This window comes from Suricata suricatta, chromosome 5, assembly GCF_006229205.1.
Source record: "Suricata suricatta isolate VVHF042 chromosome 5, meerkat_22Aug2017_6uvM2_HiC, whole genome shotgun sequence".
Lineage (NCBI taxonomy): Eukaryota > Metazoa > Chordata > Mammalia > Carnivora > Herpestidae > Suricata > Suricata suricatta.
In genome coordinates this window covers 129618370-129638594 of record NC_043704.1, presented here as the reverse complement: position 1 = coordinate 129638594, position 20225 = coordinate 129618370, and the positions used below count along the sequence as shown (strand labels likewise).

Genomic DNA, 20225 nt, shown 5'->3' with positions numbered 1-20225 from the left:
CATACAGATGAAATAAAAGGCACAATATGCCTATTATAAAAATAATAGTTTCAGATTTCTAGAATCTGATCAATTATAAAATGTTACATCTTTCTTCAATTTTACAGGCTAATCTGTCAGGTGACAACCTTTGAGCTGACTGGTTAAATGGATCTACCATAAAAATTATTACACATTCTAGAAATGAACATTATATCTAAAATAATTACAAAAAGGCTTCACTATTAAGGTAAATAACAATATTACTACCTGTAATTTTAACCTAAACCTGCAAAAAGACTCATGTACAGTTATAAAAGTAGAATATTAGGACTAAACATATATACTTAAGTAGGGGAAGAGATCACCACAAATACAGTTTCTACTTCATGTTATAAAGTGATTTGGGAAACAAGGATAGTAAGAATTTTGATGAGAATCATGCAACTACATTTTCAAAGATTCTTTAAACAAAGGGCTAAAGATAACAGTTCAGAAAAACCATTCTCAATAATTTTGCTTGAATTTTAAGTAATCAGCTAGAGCAGCAGTTCTTAAAGGGTGTTCTAAGCAGCATCCGTGTCAGGTGGGAACTTGTTAGAAATGCAAATTGTGGCCCCATCCACAACTTCTGAACCCAAAACTCTGGCTGTGGGGCCCAGCAATCTGTGTTTTAATAAGCCCTGCACATAATTCTATACACAGCAAAATTTGAGTATTACTGAACCACTTGAACAACTCCGCTTTTCAGACTGTAAGGACTGTTTAAATGTAGATTCTCATTCAGGAGGTTCAAGGTGAGGCCTAAAATTCTGCAGTTCTAGTAAGGTCCCAGGTAATGCTAATGTTGATCCATAGACCTCAGAGTAGACAAGAGCTAGAGAATCCCAACAATGCCAGGTCATCACAACAGGTTCACAGTCCTTGAAGAAAGCAGTGTAGTTTAAAACCGTGTATGTATTTCACATATTAAAGTTTAAGCATTAGTAATCATTAGCTCATTGTTACTTTCTGAAACTTCCCATAAATTTCCCAAAACCAATTTTAAAATGACTTTCCTGATTTTTATATTAATATATGTTATTGGTAGTAATATGCATAACACCAGACTCAAAATCTCAAAAATTTTTACACAAATAACATTTCTTAATGATTCTACTCAATATTCAAAGGTGGGAAAGGGAAAGAGAGAAAAGATTGGGGGAGAGACATTATTCACCTTTCTTGGGACACCATTGAGGTGAAGTTTTACCATATACTTTCCACATGGATTGTATTCTGGCTCACCATCCTTATTCTGAGGGTAAATTATGCTTTTGTAAGGAAAATAAATATTGAAATACCAAGTTAATATTCAATATAAACTACTAAGCAGGATATTATATTTTATTTAGACAGATGTCTTGGCAATTTTATAAAAATAAACAAGAATATTTTTCTATAATAAGCCTAGAAAAAGAATTTCATGCTTATTTAATACATAGAAAGTATCTTATGAGATCGTACAATAGGGAATAAATTTTACAATACTCTGAAAAATACTAAGCTTTTAATTATATACTGTAATAAATTTTCTACTAAGTAGATATATGTTAAGCCAGTTAAAATCATCGTCTACCACTGGCTCAAGAAGAGACCATTTCAATTAACCAGAACTACTTAACTACAACTCTGACAAAGAAAGTTACACAAAATTATCCAATAAGACACTTGTATCAGTATTAATTTTCTTTTACACTACATGTTAATTACTCATATGATCTACTTATCCAAGATGGTAAATAGATGGAAACTAAGGTCTGTATTTAATTCCTCTTTGTAATCTCAGGACTTACACAAAAACCACTCAGGACAAGTTGTATGAAAAAATTATAATGCTTAATTTTTACAAAGAATGGTTTTAAGCTAATAAAATTTTTAAAAATCGAGAGAAAAAGTGTTTCAGTAACACTTCAGTACATTCAAAAGCAGTTCTAGCCAACAGAAATATTTTATATTTTTCAGTAGGATATTAAGTTAAAAGGTGAGATTTTAATATATCTTATTTAACTGAACATATCCAAAATACTATTTCAATGTGTTATCACTATAAAAATTTGAGATTTTTTTGTGCTTAGTTTTCAAAAATCTGATATATTTTACACTTAACAATCCATTTTGATTCAGACTAGCCCATTTCAAGTGTTCAATATTCACATGTGACTAACGACTACCATATGGTATAATTATAAATATGATATTTTACTTTACCAATTTGCCAATTTCATTTACTTCAAAATATACTTATATATACATATATTTTTTTTTAACGTATGTGCATATGTTCTTAGATTACTGTAAGAAATCTTTCCACATTCACAAATCTTCTGCTTAATATACAGGGTCGCATATTCTAAGTGATATATATGCCTTCGTCACTTTCTAGGCTATTAATTTCTAGTTAAGAGACAATTACATGAAAAGGGCTAAAGGGACAAACACAAAATTTTACCTGGTAATCAACTTCTTATTAAATCGTCTTTCATAAGCTGCACTGATAGCCAGTGATGCCACAAAGGAACAATCTGATACTATTGTCTGTTAATAAGAATTTTTTAATATATCAGTTCATTCATTCATGTAACTTCAACATTATTTAAGCACTGCACCTAAGCATCAACTTTTTATACAGAATATCCTGTTGCTTGAATACTAAAATAATAAAGAGAAATGTCATGCTGCCAACTCATACAAATTTTCTTCAAACAAATCCTAGAGAAACTGGGTAAAGTGGTTCTATAAAGTTAATTTAGAATACATATGAATGATATATTTCTTACATGGTTAAAAGCACACTTCACCAAATCCACACGTTTTTAGTGATAATTTCAAGGTAATTTTTTTAAAAAGATGGTTTATTATATGAACCAATTAAAGTGAATATGCACATGAAAAGATTCTTGAATCATAGTATTTTAGGATCACTGTTTTTATACCAACTGGAAGGCATCTGTATGTCAATGCAAAACTTATTAAATAAAGCTTGCAATAAAGCTATACTGTTGTTCTTCCACTAATGTGTTTTAAATAAGCCTAATATCTCCCTTTTTAAAAAATATATATTCTCTTATCAAAGGTGATGTTCAGATCCTCAACTTTCTGATATTGAACATATTGATAAATAGAGTCTATATAAAAATCTGTAACTGTTCAAAACATTTATATTATCCCAGTATGTCTAAGTCAAAGTGTGCAAAATAATTTTCCCAATTATACACATGCACCTCAATATATATTAAAAACTAAGAAAAAACCTAAACCTACATTTAAATCACTTTAAAATGTGAGCTTTCATATAAAATCATAAAAAATACTCACCTGCTTTATGCTAAAACTGGAAACAGTATAAATCATTGTAGGATTGTTGGTGAGGTCTTCTGGTCGTACCCATTTGGAAAATGTAGCTTTTTGTTTAGGTGATAATGGTAGCTTGCCCCATCTATCACTGAGGTAATAATAAAAATTAAATACTACTACTACTACTACTACTAAAATTAATCTTTAAAAATAACACAAAAACAAAACTAAATTTCCTAGAGATTTGGGGGGGTAATGATCATAGCTATTCTTGTTATCATTCTAAAATAATGCTCTGCTCAAATCTAGCTCTTTAAACTTAACCCTGAATCCAGTCAATGTCATCATCCTCCCTCAATTAAAAATATATAATATAGAACTGAAAACAGGAAAGAAAGTATCCTAAATTCATTTATGTTTACCTTAAGAATATAATTTAAAAGTTTAATTTAGCAATGTTATATTCAAGAAACTCAGTTCCAATAAAATGGAGCCATTAACTATAATACAAACATTTAATTCAAAGTGACCTAGGAAGCTATAGATCCTTACCATGGCTCTTGACAAACTCTTCTCTACATCGAGGCTAACATAGAGAGTAGCTACTTACTAAGTAATAACCATGTGCTAGGCATCATTCTAAAGTATTTTACATACACCATTCATTTAACCTTTAAAACAATTCCATTAAAACAAGTATTTTTGTAAAAGGCTTAAAGTCATTAACTTGCCAAGGTTATACAGCTAAAAAGTGGCAGAGCTGGTATTTGAATCTAAGTCTCTGGTGCCAAATCCATCATTCTTATCCATTACCCTCTAACTCACTGTGTGTTGGGAATATACTGCATAGAATTCCTCTAAAAATGAAAGTATAGCACAAAATAAAAAACATCTACCTTTCTGTAAACCTCTTCTAGAACAAGGGTAATAGTCTTCAGGTTTCATAAGATTTCTAGGATAATACAAAGTTTATGATACACCAACTAAAGCCAATATAATTTTTTTTAATGTTGATACTAGGAGAATGGAGGTTTGGTGATCAGGTGTGATCTACAAACTCCTACATTGCTTTTTTCATTAGAGGACATTTGTAAATGTTTAACAGACCAAGGTTTATATAAATTTCCTAGACTACCATATTTAACACTTCTCAAACTTTTTGATGATGATCATCAGAACCACTAGTGTTCTAGGTAACATTTTGGTACCTGAGTAGTTAACAGTAGCTGATTGTTAATGAAAAATGAGCTGAATGAATTAAGAATTTAAAGACAGCCATCATAAAATTTTAGAGGAAAATATAAAGTTAATTCAAATCCATAGTCTAATTACTTTGTACTATTAGCCTGCTAAATGATAATACAGAGTAAATCCAAGATTCCTTAATATCTGTTCTCTCAAAAGTCCCCACAGCTATCAAATCCAATGTTTTCTTATAACTTTAAAAATCACTCAACCTTTCTAGTCAAAGATTTACAAATTGTGGAGCCCTTTTTCATCAGTCTGTTACTGTTGAATTTTGAAATATTTACTGTTATTTTTCTTCTTGTTACTAGAGCATAACTTAATTAAAATAGACATGTTCTTGTCCTTATGAAACTTATAAGCTACTGTGGAAGCCTGGCATTAAGCAAGTAATCTTTTAAAAAACATGTAAAATTCCGTAAGTGATAAGTGCTATACCTAAATTAAGAGAGTTTGCATGCATTATATTTTACTGTTTCAATTATATTATAAGCATTTTCCCATGCTATTTAGTTTCTTAACATGATTGTTCATGGTTGTATAGTATTACCCTTATAGACTTTGTTGTACGAACACTAAAAACATGATTTATCTTAACTTATTACACAAAAATTGGAACTACAAGTTTACATCTCTACTTAGAAATAACCATTTAAGGACATATTAGAATAACTGATTCACATGTTCACAATTACAATACTGATGAATATCTTTTATATAAATTTTTGACATCTATAAACACCTTTCATAACTGGTTTCCTGAACTGAAATTATTGGTCAAAGAGATAAACTTTTTTCTCCCTTGTGTATTGTACACACTTTCAAGTGTATGAAATGTTCAACCAAACTTTGTAATATACAATAGTGTTTAACAAGATAATTGTTTGTCTAACAGTTAACCCTTATAACAATATAACAAACACCATTAAGTACCTTATATTTTATAACTAATTACAGTAACACTCTAAGGCAGATTCTACTATTATTTTAAAATCTGAGACAGATTTAACAACTTGCCCAACATCATATAGGATATGAAACTGGAACAGTCTGGCTCTCAAATTTGTGTGCCTTAACATCAATCAATTCTATCTATAGAGCTTTTCAGATATAAAAACGTCTTAGACTCCAATCAGTAACATGGATGAGTAAAAAAAATTAGTTTGATAATTCATTGGCTTGGAGATGCCTAACTTTTGCTCATCTAAGGATAAAAAAAACCAAAAAATGAGAAAGAGGTCTTCTGTTTTTTATAGAGCCTTTTATATATTCTATATATAATAAACATTCTATTCTGATTTTTTCCAGTAAATATAACATGCTCACTGCAAAAATTTTGAAAAAATTTAAAAAGTTAAATCACCCAATTTTCCTATCAAGATAACCACTATAAATATTTGATGTGTACCTTTATATCATTATTTCCACATATCTATAAATACATGAAAAAAGAAAAATATATTTAATAACATCCAATTTTTTAATTTTTAAATCTACTATACTGCACCATTTTCCCTACATCTTTCAAAGATGTATTTTTTATTGACAGCTTAAACATTTATTATTAACACAGATGTGCCATTATTTAATCATTTCCATATTTTTGGATAGTTTGTTTCAATAACTTTTTGCTATCACAGATGCTTTGATGAGTGCTTATTATATACATCTTTAGCCAAATTTTTATTCCCTCAGGATTAGTAGAAGCTGGGAGTCATGAACCAAATAATATTTTTAAGGCTCTTAATATAAGTTGCCACAGTGCTGGAAGCCTGTGCTAACCAACATTTTCAAAATTAACCCTTTCTGGAATCAGATTTTACTGAACAATGACACTGTCATTCTATAACTTTTCCATTCAATTTCCTTACTGACTTTGCTGCTGTGATTCAAACACCAATGTGACAAATATTTACTGAGTGCTTACTCTGTGCCAGGTACTGTGCTAGCGTGATGGTAGGCAAAAGGAGATTGGTATATGCCCATTACCAGGCCAATGACAACAGAGATAATCTTGCTTTGCTGCCTTACTTTTTCCTCACAGCTGTACCTCTCTTCCAAATTTTCATTACAAATTATAATTTCAAGACTATGAATTAAATTGGATTTCAGAGTATGGAAAACTACAGAAAGATTAAAATGATCTTGGAAGTAAAAATTGCAATAGTACTTACTTACCAAAAAGGCATGGGATAGGCAAAACGTTCTCTCAGATCAATACTCATGAAAGGAACATATTCTATACCATTTATTTTTGATGTTGTCCTATAAAGCACAAGAAAAAAAATCTAATGTTCACGTTTATTTTAACTACCAATCTTATTTAAACGCCCTAAAATTATATGACAAGGTATGGCGCCGTAATAAAATAAGTGTTGTCACTTTAATCTAATGTTGTTGATACCTTTATTTGAATATCATTTTCACAATATAGTTGAATACCAAAAATAACTGATTCAATTCAATTCAGTGAAAGTTATACTTTTAAAACTAATTTCCTTCACAACTAAACCGTGGCCTCAAGATAAGCCAACACTAAAGACCCAAAGTATCCCTGACACCAAGACACAAAACTTAGGCTTCTATCCTAAGCCCAAAGGGAGAAAGCCATCGCTTAGTTATTTTGGAACTTAAAAAACATGACATTTACAATTCTGAAAAACATGTCTCTCATAATTTCTGATTATGAGAATGAGTGATGGGTAGTACAAGAAGGAAGCTATGGTCGTTGACAAATTAAAGAAATGTCGAGGCGCCTGGGTGGCGCAGTCATAATCTCATGGTTTGTGGGTTTGAGCCCCACATTGGGCTCTCTTCTGACAGCTCAGAGCCTGGAGCCTGCTTTAGATTCTGTGTCTCCTTTGGAATCTGTGTCATCCTCTCTCTCTGCCCCTTCCCTGTTCACATTCTGTCTCTCAAAAATAAATGAACATTGAAAAAAAACTTTTTTAATGTTGTTTGTAGCAGCTTTGCATATTTTGTGTATATGTTTATTTGTACATAACGACTATTCACTTCTTCTGTTTCTTTCCCTCATTTTATTTAGAAGTAGTTTCAGGGTAGCTTCACAATTTAATCTTTAGGTAATAATATTTAGTGAGACTGTGACTGACTTTGAGGACTAATGAGCAATGGCTACAATGACTGTATTCTCATTTTGAGAGAATGAGAACTTTTCACTATATGAAGGATAGCTGAATTCTGTTAGGGAGAAAGGGGAGAGTTGTTTTGCTGTAGCATGAAATTCAAATGTGTGTAGAAAGGGGCATATGGATGCTGAGTAGCCTCAGTGTCAGACTGTTACTTATGGTCTCTCAGCCTTCTTTGGCCTGTGTGTTGTGTTGGTTCACATGCAATTTTTCTAGGCAAAATGAGTCACATTAGTCGAAGAATGAAAATCTTCAGTAGGAAAAAAAAGAAAACTGCCTTCTCGTGGCGGCTACAAGTGAAGGAAGCCTTTCCGTTCAATCTTAGGAAATTAAAAGTGACACTACATGGCTTGCACAGCGCTGATCACCTTGGATCTCCTCCAGCTGAAGAAAAGCCACACGGCTCTTAGATTTTGCACACCTACTTGGCTCACAACGCAATCACAAGGGTTTCCACAGCTTTGTTGCTCTGCATTTTTAATATCCCCTGAGGCTGCTTCCAAACCCTGACTTGGCTTCCTAAACCAGGGATTGGCAAATGTTTTCTGTAAAGAGCCACACAGTACATCATTTTGGCTTTGCAATGAGGTCTCTGTCACATATTCTTCTGTTTTTTTCTTTGTTTTCTTTTTAACCATTTATAGACCATTCCCTTTGCTGACCCAGGCCTAAACTATTTCAAGGTAACAATTTTTTTTTACCAGTAGGGCTCTGGTTACCAGTTGCATTGATTATGAGTGGTCTACCATAGCTCTGTTTTGTTGTTTAACCTTTTTAGTGCTCGATTTTAAGGTATGCCAGGATTTTCAGAAAGACCTATCTAGACGTGCTAATACTAAAATATATTAGAACAAATTTTAACTATTTCAAGTTATGGCTATATGGCAATATAGTTTATAACAAAATAAAAGCACAACATGCTACACCCAAGATGTAAATACAACTCAGCGAACCTAATGAAAATAAAATTACCTGTGCTGATTATGTTAACAAAATTACTTATTACAATGAATCACAAACTGAATTACCTGAGAACTTCTATTTCTTCTGCTGTATATCTCTGTCCTTGTGTATCACATGACTGTGGACTTATAAAGGGTTGAGGTCTTTCAAGGAAGGGACCAGTCCCTAGTGGAAAATGTGCTCTTGTTGGAGGTGGCTTTGGTTTGATATTTGTTGACTTGACTTTACATAATGGTTTTGTTAAAGGCTCACTCAATGCTTCTGCTCTATAATAGAAAAAGGTACAGAGAAACTGTTTTAGTTTTTAAGCTTTCCAGAAAATAAAATTTACTTCAAGAACCAATCAAGCATTCCTAATGTAAAATTAGCATATATAAGATTCATACATACCAGTCAACAGTTCACTACTTAAGCTACTTCCAAAAGTAAGGTTAGGTATTTCACAACAGATAAACATTAATTGAAGAACATCACTGAGAACATTAATTGAGCACTTACTGCATGTCAGATACTATATAAGGTAAGGGAGATATAAGAATGTATAAAATACAGTCCCTTCTCTTAAGGTGTTCACAATTTTGTGGGGAAAGAAAGACAAATGCATCAAAAGTGACAGATGCTAGAAGTATTACATGCGAGTGAACACAGAGAACATATTAACTTAATGACCAAGAGAAGAGGGTGACTCAGGGGAGGTTTTTCTGAATTGAGGTCTGAGCTGCAGAAGTCCCCCTGGGAAGTGAGGGAGCATTCTAAGTCAAGAGAAGAGCACGCACAGATGTGCAGAAGTATGAAACAGCACAGCAAGTTAAAGATAATTCAAAAGAATGGATAAAAAAAAAAGATAACCCTGTGAAAAGTGCAAATGAGAGGCAGGAGATGACACCAGGGGCAAGAGTTGATCGTGGAATGTGTCACTTGATATTCAAGGGAACTGTGGCTTTGTTTTGTCAAAGGTTCAAACAAAAGTTCTTAACTTGAGGTCCCCATAGGAGCTTCAGGAATCCTGTGAACACTCTGAAATTACATGAGATGTACATGAAAAAAATTTTATGTACATTTTTCTGAGGAAGAGGATCCATAATTTTGAACAGACCCTCAAAGAAGCCAATAACCAACCCACCCCTCGGTGCAGAGGCACACTCAGAGGAGACTGAATGGGTTATCCACATGCCTAATAAACTTCACCTACGATTCTGACTCGTGAAATAAGTGAAAATGGAGAAGATATGTGTTACGACAGAGACACTGTGTGTCAAGTGCTCATAGCCTCATGAATCTGGAGAGACAAACTAAATGTTAGATGATGGCAACAAAAAGGAAAGATGACTCTTTTATCTAAAAAAAAAGATCTGGGGGTAGTTTAGCTACCTAGTCAGACCCTCAAAAAGAGGTAATTTATTAATTCATAAATAAATGTAATTTACATCCTTTTCCTTCATCTATAACACTTTTTTAAGAACTATAATTCTCTTGTGCAAATCTATTCATTCTCAAATACCCACCAAGTACATGCTATATGTCTGACACTCAGGTAGTTACAGCATTGAATAAAACAGACAAAATTCTCTGCACTTAACTCACAGTTTACATGGAGGGTTGGGGTTCAAAGGGACACAGGGATAAATAATAAACATGATAAAATTGGTAAATGTCATATACCTTAGAAAGTGGTTAAGGGCTTTGGGAAAAACTTAGAAGAGTAACCAGGATGAAAGCACTGGAGGAGATTCCATTTTAAATAAAATGGTTAGGGCAAGCCTTATTGGAAGGTTGACATCTGAGCAAAGAGTTGAAAGGGCTACACATACGATGTAATTTGGGGTATGTGTATGGTTGCAGGCTGGCGCAATGTCAATTTCTCTAGTTTTAATAGTTCTGGAAGGCCTTCTGGAAATCTGGTATGATAAAACAGAGGAAATCTTCCACTTCAAATATCATAATTATTCCTGTTTTGCACATAGCAAACACTAATTAAAATGTGTCCCGACTGGTTTTTTATTTCTTGAATTTAAAGCAGGGAACTAGAAAGGAATAAATTCACCCAGAGGAAGAAGGTAGATTTCCTCTAGATCTCAGATTAAAGATGGACGTTTGTTACTATGAACTCTACAACACATTCAGAGAAATCTGTCAAATTTAAGTAACACAGTACACTGCCATCCATGGATAAGAACTTGAGTGACCAAAACTCACCTATCTAGTGCCTGTCGAGCCAACTGTTTCAGTTTATTTTGCAGAGTTTTATCAGCAGTTTCATAAGACTTAAGAGAAAGAGAGACAGACATTCTGAAGCATAATAACTTTTCTTTCCTTGATCCATATTTCTAAGCAGAAAATTGATAATGTAACATACTTCTTCAAATAATGAGAGCATAAACAAAGATGATAATTTGTTTTCATCCTTAAAGGTATCATTTAAAACAGCACTGAAACCTTGTTGCTGCAGTAAACTTTAAGACCATGTCCTGGTAAATGAACCACAACTGTACAAAACAGTGCCACAGAGAGCTGCGCGCAGGAGTCCCGGGAGACCAGCACTCACCCCCAGTCTCAGGGTCCTGCAGAACTCAGGCAAGATGGCTTCCCTGGACAAAAAAGCCAGTCCTCTGACAATACTGAGAACACCACTATCATCCCATCTCATCGTCCTATCAAATGCACTCTTCTCTCTCATGTCCTAGATGCCCCTTAAAGCTAACTGTCCCAACCAGGGTCCTCAGGAAGCAGTAAGAGCTACTTAGCACATAGATTTTACGTTGCAACATAATAAAGGTCTCCCAAACCACTACCTATACTTTAATGTATGAAATTAAAAAAAAAATGGGGGGAGGTTTATTCTAAATTAATAGATTTGTGTTGGTGAATTCTTCCTGTAATAAGTTAATTTTAGGTACGTGGGTTTAAACAGGTTAAAAAAATAATACCTAAAACTGAAAAAAAAACCAACATTGCCTAATGATTCAATCTTAAAACTCAATTTTTTAACAAAATGTTAAAATCCATCATTATCTATTCTTCATCATCTTTTAATGAAGAATGACTTAATTATATTTATTAACAATACAGTTGTTTTCTTTAAGGAATTGTTAAATAAAATTCATTAATAAGAGAAACATAATCCCACCAAATTTAACTAGTAGCTATACATACGGTTTTCAGACAGAGATCTACAGCTTCAGTATATAATTCTATTGCATCTTCAACATTCCCTTTTTCATCTTCATCAAAAGCTTGTGTAACAAGGAAATGAGCACGCTCTAAGTCCAACTGATGTTTTGATTTCAAAGGATCAGCACTCTTTGACTGAACTAGGACAGGAAAAGGGCCATACAGATAATATTACATTTATATATAGCTCTGCAGGAAACACACCATTTTAATACAATTAAGACACTCTTTATCAAAACTTTGTAATTTTTCATTTTAAAAACTTAAGGTCAAATAATAATCCTTAAAAAATGACTAATTTCTTTCCTTTCAATCTGAGTTTTTTAAAAAAATTTTTAACTGTTTTTATTTATTTTAGAGAGAGAGAGAGAGAGAGCATGAACAGTGGAGGGTCAGAGAGAGAGGGAAACACAGAATCTGAAGACAGGCTCCAGGCTCTGAGCTAGCTGTCAGGACAGAGCCTGACGGGGGCTCGAACCCACAAACCGTGAGATCATGACCTGAGCCGAAGTCGGATGCTTAACCGACTGAGCCACCCAGACACCCCTGAATCTGAATTTTAAGGCCTAACACAAAAGTCCCTACTTGTGTAGCTCATCATACAATACACACGAGACCAAAAATATCAAAAATGTATTATTTGTTAAAAAAAAAATTTTCCCCCTGAATATATCCTTGCCAGCACTTCCTTTAAAAAATAAAACACCTGGAGTCTTCCTCACATACCCCTGCCCTGACCACTAAGACAAAACAAACAAACTTGGAAAATATTAAAGTTAAAGAAACTCAATTATATTTTAAGGAAATTAAAACCATTTTTTTCAGTACAGACAATAATTGTATGATACAGTATCTCAGGCCCTGCTGATAAAGTTCCTGCTGTTCTCTATTCATCTGGGTCCAGGTTAAACAATCATACATTTTTACTGCTCTTTGAAATAAGTATTTGTTTTTAATATAAAGGTTTATATGAGACTTAAGAATGTATAAAAATCTCTTATAACTAAACAATAAAAAGACAACTCCAGTTTTAAAAATGAGCATAATGATTAATCATATCAACTTGTGTCAACTCTACTGGGTGCCTAGATACTTGTCTAGACATGGTTTCTGGGTACCTCTAAGGCAATGATTCTAAATGAAATTAACCTTTGAATTGGTAGTAAAAGCAGACTGTCCTCCCCAATGCAGGTGGGCATCATCTAATCCCTTGAGGGGTTGAACAGAATAAAAAGAGGAAGGGAGAATTTGCCCTCTCCAAATGGTAGTTTGCTTTTTTTGTTTTTGTCTTTTCCTGCCCTAGGAACTGGGACCTAGGACTTGTTACACGATCAACTTCCTTGCTTCTCAGGTTTTTTGACTTGCACTAAACTATACCACTGGCTTTCTTAGCTCTTTCTTGCTTGCAGACTGCAGATAGGGGGACTTCTTAGCCTCCATAATGAGGCTCTGTTATGACTCAGTTCCTTATACTAAATCTCTTTACATCCTACTGCTTCTGTTTCTCTGGAAAGTCCTGATTTACATAATAGGCAAAGGATCTGTATAACCATTTCTCCGGAGAAGATACTCAAATGGCGAACTGGCCCATGAGAAGATGCTCAACATTAGCCAGCAGGGAAATGCATATCAAAACCTAAGATGCCACATTTACACCCATTTGGGTAGCTAAAATTAAGAAAGACAAAAAATAACAAATGTTGATAAGGATGTGAAGGAAACAGAACCCTCATACATTGCTGGTGGAAATGTAAAATGGTGTTGCCACTTTGGAAAACAGTTTAGCAGTTCCTCAAAAAGTTAAACATAAAACTACCACATAACCCAGTAACTTCAGTCCTGGGTAAGTACCAAAGAGAACTAAAAACATATGTCCACACAAAAACATAAACATGAACATTCTAAACAGCACTATTTTCAACAGCCACAAGTTAGCAAGACAATATCCATCAACTGATGAATGGATAAACAACATATGATATATTGATACAATGGCATCATTATTCAGCCATAAGGTATTGATACATGGCACAACATGGAGAAACCCTGAAAACACTATGCTAAAGAAGTCAGACCCCAAAGGTCACATACTGGATGACTCTCTTTACATGAAATGTCTAGAACAGGCAACTCAGGCAACTCCAGGGAGATACAAAATAGGTTACTGTAGTGGCTGCTAGAGGACAGTGGGCGGGAGAATGCGGGGTGACTGCTAATGGATAAGAGGTTTCTTTTGGGGCAACAAAAATGATCTAAAATGAGCAGTGATGGTTGCACAACTCTGGAAATATACTAAATACCACTGAATTGTATACTCTAAAAAGGTGAATTTTACGGTATGTGAATTATATCTCAATATAATTTTTTAAAACTGTATCTCAATATAATTGTTTTTTTACGTTTTTTTTTTTTTTTAATTTATTTTTGAGAGACAGAGACAGCAAGAGCAGGGGAGGGTCAGAGAGAGAGGGAGACACAGAATCCGAAGCAGGCTCCAGGCTCCGAGCTAGCTGTCAGCACAGAGCGACGCGGGGCTCGAACCCACAAACTGTGAGATCATGACCTGAGCCGAAGCTGGACGCTTAACCAACTGAGCCACCCAGGCGCCCCTAATTGTTTTTTTTAAAAAAAAAACCTTACCTTTTGTCTTTTAAAGGTATGGTGGTGATATTTTAGAACTTTAACTCTCAGTAACACCTCTGAAGTATCCACTCATCCCATTGATAAAATGAAGACACCAAATATCTAGCCAAAGTTTCTCAGCCACATACGTCTGTTCAGAATAATTCTTTGCTGTAGACTGTGCTGTGCACTGGAGGATTGTCAGTAAGATCGCTGGCTTTTACCCAACTGGATGCCATGTGTACTTCCCTCCTCTCCCTAGTCCAAGACTCCAAAAATCTCTCCAGACACCGCCCAAAACCTTCTGAGGTACAAACTGTTCCCAGCTGAGACGACTGATCTAGCCTAGGTTCTGTAGCTGCAAGCTACAATTTAGAGCTTTTAGTTCTAAGTCTTGAGCTCTTTATCCTATACTGGTGAATTCCAAACTGTGTTCACCTTCCCCACCCAGAAATCAACTTCTCTTTCAAGAGTCTCCTGTCAGCAAAATTTGTTTTACACATTGTCTAAAATATTTACCTGAAAAAGGATTCTTTTGCTTAAAATAACAATTAAACTATTGGATTCTCTACAGATTATACTCCATCTGTTGAACAAAATGGATCAAAAAGCTGGCAAAACAATTAAGGTATGTTATGCTTTAAAAATGCTTTTTGAACTTGACTTCTGTTTCACTGGCAAGTCTTTATTCCTCAAGAGATCAGAGCTGTCACATTCCATGCCTGAATATCACGTTTAAAAATATCTTATTTATAAACTTATTTGGCTGGGAAAACAGAGGTACTTTGAATTTCGTGGCATTTTGAGTACATGAATCAGCCGAACTTTGTATTAATTGAGGCCCAGATACACAGGCAGTTCACTGTCTTAAACTAAACTACTTCGTCCTTAAGAGGATTCTCCTAACAAGAAATCCAAGGATGGGGGATCTACTTTTTCCTAACCATGTGCTAATAACTGTTCTGATCCACCTAGAATGAGTGACAGAAAGCAGCACAAAGTCCATCAGGGAATGCTGAATAAAGATTCCTCTAAGCTGCTTGTGGTTCCATTACAGGGTCACAGAATAAAAGGGTTAAGAAGAGCTCTTAGTGAGATGAATACATTTTTAAAACAAAACATCAGTAGGTGGTCACTTCCTTTTCTACCAGGTCAACAGCAGACTTTGACAGCAGCGCGTACCTCTCACTAACAAAACTGTGATCACTGAGCCTGTACGCTTGTCCCCAGCATTTGCCAGGCTGTTTATTATAAAAATAATACAAGTGGTTCTGGGTATCTTCTTACACGTTGCTTCCCAAGATACGGCTTAAAAAAAGAGTTTGGTTAAGGTCTTGAGGTTGAGGATACTGATACAGAAGAGACTACAAACACTGCTGCAGTCGTTAACACTGAAGAGATGACCCCTGAACAACGCAGGGATTAGGGGCGCTAATGGAAATCTGCACACAATTTTTGACTCCCCAAAAACTTTACTAATAGCCTACTGTTCACTGGAAGTCTTACAAGTTGATAAACACATATTTTGTATGTTATATACTGTATTCTTAACAATAAAGCAAGACAATAGAAGATGTTAAGAAAATCCTAAGGAAAAAAATACTCAGTTCCATAAAAAAAAGTCTGCGTGTAAGTGGACCTGCACAGTTCAAATCCCTGTTTGTCCAAGGGTCAACTGAAGTCATTTAATCTTAACAGCAGGAGACAGCCTGTGATAGATGTTTAAAAAGTAGACTAACAGGGTCCTAATCCTGACTCTGCCAGTGATACAGTTTAAGTATAGGTAATTCAGTATCTCTGTACCTCCGGGAAATTAGAGGAGACTGGATTATATTATCCCTAAGGTTCTTATTCTCAGATCTATCATTTATTTCCATATTATGACTTACAAAGACATGATTACCAAAAAAAGAAGTGAGTGGCAAAAGTGAATGAAGATTAAGATGCGAAAAGGAAAAGGAAAGACAAACGTAGGGGGCTATTACAACACTAATATATGTCAATTATACTTAGATAATAAAAATTTACAAAAGAAATATAGGGGGAAAAGATGTGATGAGACAAGGAAAAATAATGACACTTAGTAGTCCTTTACTAACCTGCTGAATGTAAAGCCTGAACTCTTTCCAGATATTCATTTATTTTCTCTTGAATATGTTCTAGGCTCGATCCTGCCATCTCAGCATAAATTAAGGCTTGTGCAGCTTCCTAAAAAAAAAAATTCAAAAGAATCTAATAAATGAATTACACTTTGAATTCCTCTACCACTTTGGAACTCACTACTGCTTTCTACAAATGACAAAATAAGGTCTTTAAGACAAGAGTTAAGTGGGTTTTATATAACCTCCAATATCTTTTCTTCAGTTCTCAATACTCAATTTTTCATATTGTTAAAAAAACTTTGAACTCAAATAGGAGAGATTATAAACATTTTCTCAGGATAGCTGTATCTTCTATGTTTTCTGCTTTCCTTTTTCTTTATGCAATAGGTCAGATTTAAAAATATGTACCTTGAAAATATTAATTAGGCCTGAAAAGCATTAGAATAAGTATATAATAATAATAATACTGGTTACTACTAATAATCAATAGGTTAATAGTAACCAATAAAATTAAATGTCAAAAAAAATTAAGAAATTATAAAGCTTAGGGCGCCTGGCTAGATCAGTCAGTAGAATATGTGACTCTTGATCTCGAGGTTCTAAGTGTAAGTCCCATGCTGAATGTTAAGATTACTTAAAAATTAAAAAAAAAAGGAAATTATAAAGGTTTAAATATCTCACAGTGGAAAGAAATTGTTTTTCTCCATAGAAAATATTGCCAAAGGGTGACACACTTTTTAAAAGTTTATTTATTTTGAGAGAGAGAGAGATTACGCCAGCTGGGGTGGGGCAGATCAAGAGAGAATCCCAAGCAGGCTCTGTAACTGTCAGCACAGAGGTGAACTCAGAACAGTGAGATGGTGTGACCTGACCCGAAATCAAGAGTTGGACTCTTGTGCCCGAGCCACCCAGGTGCCCCAGGGGGACACATTTTAAAGCAGGTTTCAGTTGTATGGAATCAACTTATTTTAATTAAGAAAACCTGGATTCATCTTCCAGTTCTTTTAATGCTCCCACAGCCAGTTAAGCTGCAGCTGGTGAGGAAAGGCCTCATTCTCCCCATTACCATTTTAAGATAACAGGTTACAAAAGCTATGGCGAGAAGGCTCACAAACAGGTTTCTCCAAGTAACACCACCTTCCTAGCAAGAACCTAAGCACGTGCACTTTGCAGAGGCTGATGCCTAACTGTCTGAATCCAAAGAAGCCAGCTATCTACTGAACCTAACTTTCTGAAGAGTTATTGGAGCAGGGGTTGTTTCGTTGAACTTAACAAAATCAGTAAGAAGAGTATGGTTTTGATCTAAATGCAAATTTATTGAAAGACTATGGGGGAAGGAAGAGGATTTCCTCAGATTCTGTAATTCAGACATTTCACAGAAGAAAAAGAAAACTTTACATGTAAACATCAAATATTTTATCTTATGTACTATTATTATCTAAATACAATAGTTTATCTCAATAAACTGATGTTATATATGTATAAATATATATTTCACACCTCCAATTATCTTGCATGTAAATACTGATTTTCAAATAACTATCTTGCTTAAAAGAAATAAAGCCATCTAAAAAATTGCTGGTATCAGTTTTTTATTCATTTAATCTATATTTGAAAATGATCCTCATAGAACAGTATGAAGGTAGAAAATGCTAAATATCTGGTAAAGTTTACATAAACAGTTCCTAGAAGCACAACCACGTTTCTGACTTTCTCAAGGATAAAAAATTCTTCAGGCATGCAATCTTACAGCAAACCAAGAGGCACTGTGTAGTATTTTCTTCTGCTTTAGACAAAGCTACTTTATATGGCATTATTTTAACCTATGAATATCTATCAATTTTTTCACAAAAGTAAAACACTGACTTTTAAAGAAATCCCACCTTCACGAAATTGTTCAAAAAAAGTCCAAAAGGAATGATTCTGAAAATACCGAAAGTCTCTAAATATGGATTGTTAAATGAAGGCAATAAAATAATAATCTGAGAAAAGCAAATCACACATTACTGATAGCGTACACGTTTATATATATAAAAAATACTATTATTCTATTATCAAAGTCCGACATTCTTTCTTTAAAAAAAAAAAAGATGACTATCACGAGGATACAGCTAACCTCCACTAGGGAAGCAGAAGCCATGGCGAAGAGCTGGAGAGGTGTATCTGCCAATCCTCAGGACTGGAGGGCAGAGAGTGGGCTGTGGAAGATCATATTCTTTAATTATCTCGCCAGAAATGTGTAAACCACTAGTTATAAGGAGATTAATCGCACCAACACTTAGGATGCTAAAAAATCAGAATGAACCTAAATGCCCATTAGTCTGTAAATAAGTTACAGTACATTCACATAATGGAATACTACGCATCCGTCGTTCGTACGATTATATTAAACAAGCAACTTTAATGACTTTTGAAAAGCTCAAATACAAAGAACAGGCTAAAATATTATAAACAGTACAATCTAAGTATGTATGTATAGAGAAGTTGAATCACTGTTGTTCACCTGAAACTAATGGAACATTCCATATAAACTATACTCACGTTTTTTTAAACGTGTGTATGTACATACGCGTAGACAAACAAGCACAAAGATAAATGCTACGATAAGAGACGTGTTATTCTTTCTTAAAACTTTATTTTCTTCAACGGACATGCATTATTTTAGTGTTTATCAGAGACCACTTCCCACTGGCCGTAAATCAGAGCCAAATGACAGCGAGAATAAGCCGGCTACTTAACTACCCATACCTAACTACTGCTGCCGTAAGTCGCTCAATGGTGGACACTGGCCATTCAAGACTGTAACCAGAGAAGCGGTGGCTCCCAAACCCGGACCAAACCGCCCCACGGAGGCAGGAGCCCGGATCGCCTCTACCCTGCAAAGGAGGGCAACAGAGCAGGAAGAGGGAAGCAAAGCCCAGTGGGCATGGCCGCCGCGGCACCTGGACCCGCCCCTTGGCTTCACCAACAAGGCGGCGATCCCCCGCTCTACCTTGTAGTAAAAAACAGCCTCGGAGTAGCGACCTTCGTGGTCGCGCTGCACCGCCAGCCGGGCGAACTGCACAGCGTCCCGCTCCAGCGCCGTGGCGTCCATGGCGCCAAGGCCCGGCACCGGCGGACGGAGGGAAACCCTGACGAACGAAGGCTCCTGGTCGACCTCCCCACCGGCCGGGAGGTGGACTCGAGAACGTCGCCAAAGGAGAAGCAAAGTTTATTTTCAGTGACTGAGGGAGGAGAGCGGGCCCTCCCAGCCGGGGTCCGGGGCAACGCCGAGCCACCTCGGCGTCGCTCTGACTCCCAGCCTGTACGGCCGCCCCACTTCTCGGCCACCGCATTTCCCCCGCCCCGCCCACCAGCTCCACTGCGCAGGCGCAGCTTGGCCCTCGGGAGTTTCTCCGGAGACGGGGCGGCCGAGGCCGGGCTCGCGGGAGGACGGTGATAGGCGGGGCCTGGCCTGCCTTGTGGCAGCGCGCACGTGATCATGAAGGCTCCGGGGATTGGGCAGGCGAAGGCAGAGCGAAGTTCGGGTGGCAAACCTCCCAGTGGTTTGCGGGAGTGTGACAAAGCCTCTGGCGGCTGTTGCTGGCAACACTTGGCAGGAGCGGCGCATGCGTCTTACGGAGCAGTTTCCTCAACTAAGTGTAAAGGAGGGGAGGCG

General features: G+C 35.6%; 1 protein-coding gene across 2 annotated transcripts in view; it reads right to left on the bottom strand.

The window, feature by feature from the left end:
• CAPN7 (calpain 7) overlaps nucleotides 1-19901 on the bottom strand; it is a 41618-nt gene extending 21717 nt beyond the window's left edge. The window contains exons 1-10 of one of the 2 annotated variants that reach the window (XM_029940312.1): nucleotides 19560-19647; nucleotides 18684-18765; nucleotides 16565-16673; nucleotides 11826-11983; nucleotides 10869-10936; nucleotides 8738-8938; nucleotides 6739-6825; nucleotides 3337-3463; nucleotides 2471-2556; nucleotides 1199-1292 (exon numbers count right to left, since the gene is read on the bottom strand). In XM_029940312.1, the coding sequence (XP_029796172.1) occupies nucleotides 1199-1292; nucleotides 2471-2556; nucleotides 3337-3463; nucleotides 6739-6825; nucleotides 8738-8938; nucleotides 10869-10936; nucleotides 11826-11983; nucleotides 16565-16673; nucleotides 18684-18707 (954 nt within the window). In that variant the 5' untranslated portion in view covers nucleotides 18708-18765; nucleotides 19560-19647. Of the gene's footprint in view, nucleotides 1-1198; nucleotides 1293-2470; nucleotides 2557-3336; nucleotides 3464-6738; nucleotides 6826-8737; nucleotides 8939-10868; nucleotides 10937-11825; nucleotides 11984-16564; nucleotides 16674-18683; nucleotides 18766-19559 lie in introns of both variants that reach the window. The other variant, XM_029940311.1, reaches the window with a different exon arrangement.
• Between the last annotated feature and the right edge of the window lie 324 nt (nucleotides 19902-20225).